The 13,231-nt window shown below is 47.2% G+C and overlaps 1 protein-coding gene across 2 annotated transcripts in view; it reads right to left on the minus strand.

Annotated features, from left to right (window-relative positions):
• LOC118772725 (matrix metalloproteinase-16-like) overlaps window positions 1–13,231 on the minus strand; it is a 63,641-nt gene that overhangs the window by 41,949 nt on the left and 8,461 nt on the right. Inside the window, exons 2-4 of one of the 2 annotated variants that reach the window (XM_036521290.1) lie at window positions 6,140–6,288; window positions 5,110–5,124; window positions 3,074–3,196 (exon numbers count right to left, since the gene is read on the minus strand). In XM_036521290.1, the coding sequence (XP_036377183.1) occupies window positions 3,074–3,196; window positions 5,110–5,124; window positions 6,140–6,288 (287 nt within the window). The remainder of the gene's footprint in view (window positions 1–3,073; window positions 3,197–5,109; window positions 5,125–6,139; window positions 6,289–13,231) is intronic. The other variant, XM_036521291.1, reaches the window with a different exon arrangement.

Below are 13,231 nucleotides of genomic sequence, written 5' to 3' on the forward strand. Positions count from 1 at the left end.
CGTCTCCAGGCCTGGAATTCCCTCCTCTCTCCTAGAACTTCATTTTCAAATGTCTGTCCACGTAAAATGGATTCCCAGACTCCCCTTCAGCAAGGGAGCCAATCTCTGCGTGATGCTGATGACGCGGAGTCGTTCAAGGGTGAGGCGCGGCTGTGTCTGAGCTGTCACTTAAGGGTAAGGGTGCCGCGTCAGGTGAGACGTTCTTCGTCAAAAGCGACATGGTTTAGTCGGTGCCCCACTCCGGACAGACACGTCCCAGACGGCCTACCGCGCTGTCCGTCTGAAGGCCTCATCTGCCAGAATACGCATCCATGCCAACTGGACCGAATGGCACCGTTAGCTCGTTATCTCGTTAGCGCCGCATAAATAACATGTAACGTACGCTGGGACGGGAGAAGGTGGCAAACAGATTCCACCGATGACAGGTAACACAATTAACCACTCTTTTCAACAAGGAAAAAAAACACATACTTGTTAACAACAGCGTAGCGCTTAATTAAAATATGCGGTGCCAGTGCAAGACGTTCTTGTCCCCAACTGCCGTTGAAAACATGTTTGTTAAATGACGGAGGTGGGAAATGACTCCCCTGGGGGGGGGGGGGGGGGGTGCCAGAGGGAACAGAGGTGTCTCTCCCTTCCTGCAAGGAGACCGGTGGCGCTTCTTCAAAGTGCCAGACAAGGTGAAAGACTGTCATGCATTTAAAGCACATATCTTTCTTTTTTTTGTTCCTCTTTGCAAGGCAACTCGCAGAATGCCCCAAGCCGAGATTCAAACAAAAGAGGAAGGCCAGGAAGAGCGAGCCGTCACCATCAAACATATCCCGGCGTCTCTCTGGCGGATTTTGAGTTGCCTGTGGCAGGCGTGCCAACTGCAAGGAGAGGGAGCTGGAGTAGTGAATTAGAGAGGGAAGGGACAACAGCTCCTGTTTGGTGGAGGTGGAGGGGGGGCTGGGGGTAGATGCCAAAATAGGGGGCTGCCCTGGTGCATATTTGATCAGGAGTTGGTTGATTATGGGGGTGCCAGGTTAGGCGGGTAGTGGGGGTGCAGGGGAGTGATAAACAAGCAAATCCCCCTAGTACCTGCGCAGGACAAAGCTACACAGGACAATGTGAGATAGAGCGGGGAACATCTGCTCGCCCATCTGCCCGCCCCAGCTGCAGGAACACCGCAGCCAACATGGTCACATGCTCTACCTCCCGAAAAAAAAACCGCTCCCATCCCGTTACATAACCCTAATCTCAGTGGGGGAGCACACTCTTTCACCCACCCATCTTCTGGCTTGTTTATTTTTCTCTTTCCATGGACACCGTGTGGGCCAGGCAGGAGTGAGCCGGGCCAAATGTAGGGGGGGGGGGGGGGGGCGTAGAACCAGGAGCTGGTGGGGTTACAGGTGTGAAACTAAAACACATTACCTCAATTGCTCCGGTAAAATATCCAACTGCATACAGAACACGTATGCAGTGTAAAACTTTGCGATGCTACATCGCCTACAACTAGATCATACCTAACAGTAAGGCTACAAACTCCTGCGCAGTAACAGTAACACATAGCCTATAATAAGACTACACAAATGTCCTACAGTAAGCCCATAACATACCCTGCAGTAAGACTACACAAATACCCTGTGAGTAAGACTACATGACATTCATTTATTACATTCATCACATTACATTCCCATTACAAGACTACAACATGCCGTACAGTAAGACTGCAAACCTCCCTGCAGGAAAATTATAACATACCCTACCAAACACCCTGCACAAAAACTACACAAATACTCTGCAGTAAAACTACAACTTACCCTACAGTAAATCTACAAACCCCACTGCAGTAAGACTAACTACAACCTACAGTAAGTCTACACAAACATCCTGTGGTAAGACTATCACATACCCTACAGCAAAACTACACAAACAAGGGAGGATGGCTTAAAGTGTATCCTCTCACTTGCTCTCTTCTTGCAATTCTGAGACATCCTTCCTTCCTAACCTCACGTCCCCACCCCCTAACCATTCTCTTTTGGTCTTTGCCCTTCCTCACCCCCTCCCCCCGCCCCCCTTCCTGTATCTCAGACTGGACCTTGCAGCCCTCGCAGTCACAGACATGGCTCCCAGATTACAAAATGTGTTACGCTGTTGACTCATTCACAGTAAAATATGCTCAGACATGAGTTTTACTCAAGGCTCAAACACAAGGATTAGACCTTAAAACATGGGAACATGGGATTTGGGGCAGGAGATGGGAAGCAGGGCAGGAGTCATTATGTTCTGCCATCTCAAAATGATATTGCATTTGTTTTATTTACATACAGGTTTTTGTATATATATATATATATATATATATATATATATATATATATATATATATATATATATACTATGTGTTATATATATATCACTGTGGTATTCAGAGCATAGAAATAATAATAATAATAATAATAATAATAAAAAACTTCAGCTGGCCCTTGACCTTAATAGGTAATCCTGTCTTGTGTTGATTATTCTGTTTGATTTTTGCCTTTTTTAAGGCAACACAAATCCACAAGAGATGGAGGAGAGTGAGAGAAAGAGAGATACAGAGGCTGAGACTGAGAGAGAACAAGAGAGAACAAGAGAGCAAGAGAGAGACAGATCAGGACCAGTCTTGTAAGGCGATTCAAAAAGAGCGACAGTGTTGCAGTTTTTTAAACGTCCGCCGACTGCGAGACAAACACGCAGCTGTAGGGGCGAGAATGCGACTTGTAATTAGTCCTGCGATGTCGCTCATTAGCTGCCCACAGCGGACACCACCGCAGTGTTCCCCCCACTGCCTGCGGAAGGTCTGCGGGACAGCAATGCCACATATGAAAAATCCACGATGTAGCACCATTATGAATAATGTAAAAATAATATAAATTCGTGTGGTGGAATGCCGCAAGTTTTGATGTAGCCTTTTGTGGTTTGCCTGTGCTGCTGTATAAAAGTTGTTATTCTTTTTGACCCCCCCCCCTTCCCGTTTTGTTGACCTGCCCCCCTCACCCCGATGGAATCCAACCCCTCCCCAAAGTAGATGCGTTGCCATGGCAACCCTCACCTGTACGTGATGTGCTTGTGCTGCCACTTCTGCCCCGTCAGGGCGTACCGCCGTCTCCGCACACTGAATTTGGAGGCACCCCCGAACTGGTCCGGGACCCCACATCGGGGCTTCTTCATCCAGCTGCAAGGCACAGATGGGGGGGGGGGGGGGGGGTGTTGAGCGGTGTCAGACCTGGGACCCACAGTGGCGCCTCTTGTTGACATCATGTCGCGAGACTTCCTCACAAAAACCACCCCACCCCATTTGCTACAAAAGCTGTAGATCCTTTCTGTCCCAGCTATTGTTCAACCCTATCCAGGTCAGTGCCAAAAAATGGAACTGGACAGCTGATGTTTCAAAAGACAATACGGGTTTGAATGGCCATAGCTTTTTTCCCACCCAAAAAATACCGACCAATAACAGACTGCGGCTTTGGTCCAGCACAGCGAGTCCATGGCTGGTCCTACAATGTCATTCTTCTAAATGCCATCATCTCCCTTTAAAATCCAGATGACCAAGACTGCGGCTTGATAGCTGGACTGAGTCTTCATGAACTTCAATATGGATGGCCTTATTACACAGTATCAGTGACTCACTGATCTGCACGAATCCCAGACTGGCTACATCGAGCAAGGTGTTTTGATTGGCCCAACAGTTGGTGCACATGGTAGCTCAACCCATTGTTTGGTTCATGAAGTCTCATTCCGCCATTGTCTCTGAAAGCTTTTTAAAGAGAACTCAAGCCGATTGCTTTCTTGCGTGATGATGTCACATCGGTGAACTGAAAAATAACCAATCATGCTAAATGTGGGTGTGGCCCTGTGGGACTCAGACACCCTGTGGGTGTAGCTTTGCAGATTGTCAAAAAGTGAGGTTTTCCCAGGCTTGCAGCCAGATTCAAAAAGGGAGAGATATTTCATGTTTGAAAAATGACAGAGCCAATGATCGAAGCGCATGTTATTCACCTGATAAAAATGCAGACTTAATCCATTTGACATTACCCTTATGAATCAGCAAGAGATCTCCCAAACAGGTTCTGGCAGTAACCTGAGCCGGGTTAAGCCTCACTGGTCCCGCTGTCCAGCAAAACTGAAGGCGGCTGGAGCTGGATCAGAGGAAGACGTTGCTGTCCATTTGCAATCAGAGGGTAAGCCTGACTCTGACCTGAACCTGGGTCAGCGTAAACCGTATGAATCTAAAACCCTCTCGCATGCTGCTGCTGCTGCTGCTACTGTTATTACCGTCAGAGGTAGTCAGACCTTATTGTGATAATGGCTGCAAAAGTATAGCACATTTCGAAGGAGAGCATTAATCAAACGACAATTGTTGCGTTTTTATCCATTCTTTTCCCCTGCAGGAAGCAGTCCAGTGCAAAAGCCACAGGAAAATCAATGCAAATTGATGGAATAATTGATGTGAGCTTGTCTCGGAGGATTCATGGCGCAGTTAATGATGAGTTTTAGCTGCACAATGACTGTGGTGTGTTTGGGGCTCAGAGGGACCTGCGAATCACAGCATTTCTCAGAGGTGGCGAAACAATTTCAGAACCTTCTGCATACTTTGTTCTCTGAAAATGTATTTCATGTTTATCAGGAAGCCCACACATTTCATTTTCAGGGCATTCAGATCATACTTAATGTATCTGCGCGATCTGTACACGCCAGACGCAGTGTGTATTCCCACAGAGAGAGTAGCAAAGATCCCTTCCTGTGTCCTGGCCATGACCCTGATCTCAGAGCAGCAGTCGGGACCGCGATAAGGGGGAATGCATATGGTTCATTCCTGGTTTGGCTAAGGAGATCAGGTCACTTCCGAAACTGGGAAATTCTGATGCCATGTTGGCATGTGATGGCATGTTTGGCAGGACAGAAATTTGAGGGCCGCTCAGTGATCACATGATCAAATGTGGCGCTGTCATCACCTCATACACCTTGGCTTAAGATTCTCACACACAGCAAGTTTACACAGCAAAGAACAACATCAAAAAAGAAATCAATAATAAAAAAAAAAACAAAACAAAACACACACACACTGCAAAAGAGAGGAAGCCTCACCTTAGTGTGTAATTACTACATCGTCATACAGAGGGCACAGGAAAAAAAACACACAGACAGACAACAGTTAAGACAGTAGTGAGAAAGCAAAGAAGAGAGACTGGGCAGCTGAACAGCAGACACAAAAAGCAGCAAAAGTGTGCCACATTCATCCGCGTTTACTGAGGGAAACCGACAGCTTTGATCTGCCTTGCTCAAGTATGTGAGGGACACTTTCATGGATTCACTAAGAGCTCACGTGTTTCTCTGACTGAGCCTAGCTGTGGCAAACTGTTAAAAACTGTCAGCTAGTCTTGTTATCAGGTGTGGTCAGCTCTCACGGATCCCACACAGAGTTACAGATGGAAACATGTGGTTCCATGGAATTTGTGCCTGGAAATCTCTAGACTCATTGTATTTGTCATCACCATCATTATCATGATCGTCATCACAATCATCATCATCATCATCATCATCATTATGATTGTCATCATCATCATCATCAGAGTATCAATCATTTGCTCCTCTGCAGAGAGGTGTGGCTGGCTGAGGTCCAGCTCCTGGGATTGGCTGATGTGTTTAGTATCTGTTTAGTATCATCATCGTTGTTGTCATCTTCATCACTATCATCATCGTCATCATAATCCTCATCATTATCATTGTCATCATCAGTGTCACCATCATTATCATCATCACCTCATTGTTACCTCATCATCATCATCATCATCATCAGCATCACTGTCATACCATCCTCATCATTCTCAACATCTTCACCACAATCCTCATCGTCATCACTTCATGCCTCATCCTCTACACTGCAGTGCGTGAGAGAACATGCTACATGCGTGACTGCGCTGGACGCCACACGCACCGCCTTCATCAGAGCCACAGGCCTAACAGCAAAGGTCAGGCGTGAGCCTGGCGTCTACACTAAGCATGCTCAAACTCAAATTCAACTCATCCGCGCTCCGAGGTCCACAGGCATCTGAGTTACGGCGAGGGGGGTGGGGGTGCGATCGGGCGGCGGCGGCGCGGGGGGCTGGCCACTCACTCGATGGTGTTCTCGTCCAGCGTCCCAGTGACCTCCAGCCCGTACAGGCGCTGCATGGCAGCGATAGCGGACTGCATGGTCTGGGCGGAGCGCAGCACCGACATTCTGGGGTCAGTGGGGGGCAGGTAGCCATACCTCTGGAGCCAGGCCTGTGTGGAGGGGGGGGGGAGAGGATCAGAGAGTGAGACCCCGCACATGACCTTGGTTTAGTCCAGCACATTCTCATCTATTTCCAAAGGTACATAAGAATCACAGCACTCAATTGTGTTTGTGTGTGTGTGTGTGTGTGTGTGTGTGTGTGTGTGTCATACCCAAAGGGCAGATTTGAGTTATGGAGTTAAAAACGAGTGACTCTCTATTATGAAATGTAATTAGGACCGTTTCTTTGTAACTCCATTTCAGTTGAACCTCCTTGTTGTGTGTATTATGCATAAAATCAATCAATCACACAATCAATCAACAACAATCAAGACTGCCACAAAGCACTATGCATATAGCACAGTGCATTTTCCAGACGGAATCAAAAAACCAGAAAACCCAATTGGAAAAAAAACTGGAAAATTATTCCCTGATCCTGGCAAAAGGCAGTTGAGAGACGCCTGGAAAATAATAATAGGAAAGGTAACACTGGCGTAACACATATGGCATCAGTTCATCAGAAGAGCTCCACTCCAAGAACATTTCCATTCCAAATAAATAAATAAATAAAGTAAAAAAAAAACTCAAAACAACAAAATTTCGAAAATGGCTTGCCTGCTAGTAACAGCACACTTGTATATCTCAGCTTTCTCAGTTGTGGTGAAACACTTGGCAAATTTTTTCACCTTGGTAAAAACAACGCATGGTGAGGGTGAGGTAACATTTTGATGCTGGCAGCCTGGTTCTCTTTTCAGATCAAGTCTTATCTGACAGGCTGGTGAATGCCGTGTGAGATAAGTGTAGGTGTGTGTAATGCTAGGTGTGGCACAGGATTTGTGTCTGCAGGTAGAGGCTTTGGCCATAGTGCCAGCTATACCTTTATAGGCAGGGACTTCAGGTATAGCACTAGGCATGCATGTGTAGGTAGGGGATTTAGGTATAGTGTCAGACACCCTTTTATAATTAGGGGAATTTAGCCATAGCATCTGTAGTGGCTTTAGGCCATAGTGCAGAGTGCCATAGGCACAACTTCATAGGTTGGGGATTTTAATCATAGTGCCAGGCAAGCATGTGTAGGTAAGAGATTTAGGTATAATGCCAGGCAAATCTTTATAGGCAGTGACTTTTGGGCATAGTGCATACATCGATAGGTAGGGTCTTTGAATATAGTGCCAGGCACACCTTTATAGGTAGAGGCTTTAGCTTTCACTCGTCCATAGTTGGCAGCTTTAGAGCACAGCGCCAGGCACTCGTCTGTGGTTGGAGGACTGGTGCCATGGTGTTTTTACACCGCTGTTATCTGGATCTGTGCTCAGATTCCTTCACGCAGGTCAGGGAGAGCGTGCGACCAGGCTGGAGCGATACCATCTTTCCTCTCACCATTTCTCGCTTTTCAGAAAGCTGGGATGTGAAGAGGCGGGGCGGCGTGGGGTAGGGGGATGGGGGGGTGTCGACAGGGTGGGGTGTGCCATGACCCTTTAACCCTTTGCTCATCTCATTGCAGTACAGTGAGGTGCATGGCAGACACAGGCTGGGAAAAACTAACAGCCTGAAACTAGGTCATGCAATGGCAGAGAACAATAAAAAATAATAAAATAGAACAAAAAGTTTAAAAACTCACATCTGCGCTATTACAGAAAATATCAGGGAGGAAAAAAAGGAGAGAAACACCCTTGGGCATAAAACTAGAATCCAAAGTGCTCATGAGCTGTTGAAATGAATATCCATTGGATTCGGTGCAATATCGGGAGGCCTGACACTCCCTAAATAAAGCCCATTATGCACGCCTCCCTGGAACATTGCCTCAGTAATTGAGTACAACTCGGCCGCCTGGTCACCCTCTGAGGACAAAGATGAGATGCAAAACTATCTGCAAAGGAGCAACAGCCTTCTAGTGTTGCTGAGATAATAATGTACTGTTTTAACCACTGCATTGAGGAAATGATATGCATCTGCTAGAAGCATAGCAGTGTGTGCACCCCCCCCCGGGTCTCCCAGCGGCTACAAACAGGACGTTTGATCCTCATTTTCAAAGAATGCTGGGTAAATTTTGTGAATGGAGGTCACTGAGAAAGTACAGTAATGCATTAACATAATGGTACAGAAACACATGCACACACATACAGATACAGAGCAACCACACCTATAGATATATATACACACATACGTATACACACATGCATGCATGCATGCACGCACACACACACACACACACACACACACACACACACACACGCACCCACACACTTCAACAGCTCCAGCAATAACAATAGGAATCCACACCTGAAAACATCCTAGCACACCTGAGACTTATCAATCCTCAACAGCCAAAATTTCCAGGAATCGCACTTTAGCCAAGTAACTGTTAAACTGTTTCAGCTGAAACTCTTAAAGCTTTCAGTCTGCTGTGCTTTGAAGGTTAACCTAAGACTAACCTCGGAATAAAGAACACTTCTGTGAAAAGATGCTGGCTGAGCACAATGATATGACAGAGTAGAGATGATCCATCATCATCATCACCATCATCATCATCACCACCACCACCATCAATATCATCATCATCATCATCATCATCATCATCATCATCATCAGAGTATCAATCATTTGCTCCTCTGCAGAGAGTTGTGACTGGCTGAGGTCCAGCTCCTGAGATTGGCTGATGTGTTTAATATCTGTGCCAGGCTCACTCAGCTTGGAGCAGTGCACAATACTGCACCTTCACAATGACAGTTCCTCCTGAGAGCCTGCCAGGCTGAGACACAAGCTCCTCTCCAGGAGCCTGCTACACTGTGCGACAGCAACCACTTTCCTCTCCGGGAGTCTGCCAGGCTCTGAGACACCGGCTCCTCTCGGAGGCCTGCCAGGCTCTGAGACACCGGCTCCTCTCGGAGGCCTGCCAGGCTCTGAGACACCGGCTCCTCTCGGAGGCCTGCCAGGCAGAGAAACAGCAGCTCCTATCCGGGAGCCTGTCAGGCTCTGAGACATCGGCTCCTGTCCTGTCTGGATGCCTGTCAGGCTCGGAGACAGCAGCTCCTCTATTCACTCCAGGTTCCAGCTGGAAACACAGTCCCACAATGGCAGCAGGCTGGAATGGGCCCCTAGGGACAGCACAGCACTCTGGAGCGTTCTCACTGATCCAGCCGGGAGCGCAACCACCCCCCACGCACACACACACACACACACACACACACACACGCACGCACACACACACATACATACAGGTGTGCACACATGCACAAACACCCAAATAAACACATAACTGAACAAGCACACAATATACACACACACACAAACACACACAGGACACAAACACACACAGGACGCCCACACACACGCGCGCACACACACGCCAACACAATCAAATTCGCGGCCAATCAGAACCCTTCCCTCTTTCGTGCAGCGCGCCAGGTCGTTTTTATTCCACTTTCATCCCTCTCTGTGGCGTGCCAGCCGCAAGAACCGCTGGCAGGAGAAAGGAAACTATTAGGCCCATATGAAATTAACTGACAGATTACCGTCTTGTACAACTATTTAGATAAGAAAGGCAAAGAGGGACCGACATGAGGAAGTGCCGCCAAAGCCAAAAGCAAACATGGACAGGCCATTGGGTTCATACAGGCCCTGAGCCCGCCTTGCTCTTTTCTTATTTGCATTCATCTTATAGAAATGGTGTCAAAAACAATGTTCATCACGTGATTTTATTTTATCATTGGCTATCAGAGAAATTCCAATATTTTTGCTTAAAAAGCCAACTCTTGACAAAAGAAAAAAAGGTATGTGAGTATTTGTACAATTATCCAGGGCAACCTACACAGCTCACATGATATACAGTTATACATCTGAATATTCTGACCAAAGCAATTCAGGTCAAGTGCCTTGCCCAAGAGTACAACAGCAGTTCCCCACCTGAGAAGTGAACTGGCAACCTTCCGGTTACAAGCGCAGCTCTATACTACTACGCCACAGCTTGCAGGAAGAATGTGTGTGATCTGCAGTGCTCACGGTTTGCCTTAAGTGAAGTGGAATATTACATGCAGGGCCTTTAAAAGAAAAATGTAGAAGAGAGCACTCCCCATGCAGCTATCTCCCACCTGCTGCCCCCCTCCCCCAATCGTCATGACCGGTCCTGTTTGAGGGAGAGCCACAGTATCAGTCACCTTTTATGAAATTACAGGGGTTGGAATACGCTCGGATGTGCTTGGGGGGTGGGGGGGGGGGGGGGGGGGGTGGGATGTAGTTTGTCAGCCCTAGGCACAGCCTATAGTCACACATTGTGAGCTCCCACCCCTGCCTCCCCACAACTCTGCAATGCTCTCTCTCTGTTTGATTCATCTGTCAATCAGCACAGTGGGCTGACTAGACAGCTATTAATCTAACAGGGACCTGCGCACAGACTGCCTGCCTCACGAGCACTCTGACAACAATCCTGAGGCGCTCGGGCAGAGTGGGGAGGCATGGGCGGAGGGCACACAGGGGACAGGTGAGCAGGACCCCGACTGGCCTTTGCAACTCTCAGAACAACTGCCAAGAATTCCCACACAGTCACTGCCGGGGTGACTGGTGCGCTAATCCATGGAGCAAAGGTGCTGGAGGCAAAGCTCCGCCAATCACCTAGAGCAGACATCTGTCTCGAGGACAGACAGTTCATCCTGGCACTGAGCTTGCATTAAAGACTGAGAACATGACCTTTGCTCCTCACAGTTTGCATGGCCGTCATGTACTGTCATATGTCACTCAATGACATACCCTGTTATATTGTATTATACTTGCTGTTTATTTTATGTGTTTTCGATTCTGTGATGTAATAACTGATGTATGCTAGTATACTTGGCTTGCACTTTCTGGAAGTCAGTCTGGGTAAGAGCACATACTAAATGAATACAATATAATGTAATGTAATTGTATGGCCCAATTGTCACGCCATATACTGTGGGTAAAAGGAGTGTAGGTTTCCTCTGAACATTGGCGGGGGACACTGCTGTTACCATTTACATAAATGCTGCATTACAGTTCATTACATTGATAATGAAATACATAATGATGTAACATTGTAACACTGTTACAAGTACATCAGGAGTGAGGTCTCCACCAGAACCTACCCACCTTGTTCAGTACTTTAGAGCATGCTGTTACAGTGGTACCACAGAAAATGCCTTCATTTGTTGAAAACAAAACTAAAAGTGTGTGTGTGTGTGTGCGCGCGCACCGTTCACCCAGCCATATTCACAGAGGAATAAAGTTAAAGCAAATTGGTTTCTGCAAAAACGCTTTCTCTTTGTGATGAAACACAGAACACCGTGTCTGTTTTAAACTCCCTGTGGTAGACAGCTTGAATTCATTACGCTCGGAGCAAACGCATTATGTAAAGCGAGTTTGCTGTCAGAAAAAGAGGTGAGCGCAAGGTCTAGCGGACGCCCGCTCGGTCTATGAACGTCAGCGCTTGTGCCAGACATGGAGGTTCAGTGCCTTTTTTTTGCGGTTAGCACCGGTGTTCCGCCCTCTCCTCCAAACAACAAGTTCACAGGGTCACACCTCACCCCATTTCTGTGGATGCTGCAGAGTGAAAGTTCAATGCTAGGCTAGTGCTCTGTGCGTCTGTGTTCCAGGAAGTGATGTCACAAAGGGAGACACTAACACAATCACCAAATTCCATGAAAAGCTTGGCTCCACAGCTGAAGCCACGCTACACTGTTTACATTTACATTTACATTTATTTATTTAGCAGACGCTTTTATCCAAAGCGACTTACAAAAGTGCATACAGTAAGTACAGCGACAGTACGGGGACAGGATGTGTACAGTTCCATTGGCTGCAGAGCACTGATTCTCAATCATGCTCCTGGGGCCTCCCTGCTCCGCACGTTTTCCATCTTTCCCTGCTCTACCTACCTGACTGAACTCATCAGTGGAACTTTTGATTAGCTGAGCGCACCTGATCAAGAGCATGTTAATCACACTAATTTCAATCAGGTGTGTTTGGAGCAAGGATAGATAGAAGATATGCAGGACAGGGGGGCTCCAGGAGTAGGATTGAGAAACACTGCTGTAGAGTGACATGTAGCCGAAAGAGCATGTGCTTCATGACCTTGAAATACTCTACAAACAATATTGTTGTCTGCTATCAAAAAGTCTTTGGATTTGCCTCCAGCTGCTCTAAGAAAAAACGAAGTATCTAAAAAGTTGTTGGACGTGGGAACAAAGTTCTTCAAGCTGGCAACCATGATTGGCCGGTGCCCTAGTTTCCAGCAACAGAATCGCCCCCATCCCCTCTGATCTGTGCTGCAACTTTGCAGCGGGAGACAGATGCAGAGGTTGTGACCGTCACCAAAGCACTCCTCATACAAGAGCCTATTCGCTTCCATTATAGTCCCCCCACCCCCCCAATTCTTTCTCTCCAAGTCTCTTCCTCCCGATGAGAAAGTGCACTGTGATAAGCCAAACACTGCCCCATTAAAGGACATAATTGAGATTAGTGTTTGAGGCTCACTAAGAAAATCAATGCGTTATTATTTTTCCATTGGAAACAGGGGAGCGGATTCTATTCTGTGGTCTGATTACGCAGACAAAAAGGAGGAATAAAAAAACCCGAACAAATAAAAGGGTGGACGAGACTCCTGTGGGTGTTGGGTGAACTCATATGACCCTCTGCCGGTGGTATTTACAGAACTGGCACCAGGTTTCTCATCAGAGTTCTGATCGAGACTGGCGCAACAAGTTAACGAGCGGAAGGGGGCTTAATTAGCCTAGCGGGAGCGCGAAGTCGGACAGTTTATGGTCGTGAGAATACATTAGCAGCAGAGACCTTTCGCCGGGGAGGGGGCTCCCAAGGCAACAACACACCCCCTCCCCCCCAGACACTTGTTGCCAAACAATTATGGGGTGGAAGCAGCAACATCAAAGTATCAAGGAACAAATGTCAACCTGGCGGTGATGAAGAATGGGATTGTGGGAGTCT

The sequence above is a fragment of the Megalops cyprinoides genome, chromosome 2, assembly GCF_013368585.1.
Source record: "Megalops cyprinoides isolate fMegCyp1 chromosome 2, fMegCyp1.pri, whole genome shotgun sequence".
NCBI lineage: Eukaryota > Metazoa > Chordata > Actinopteri > Elopiformes > Megalopidae > Megalops > Megalops cyprinoides.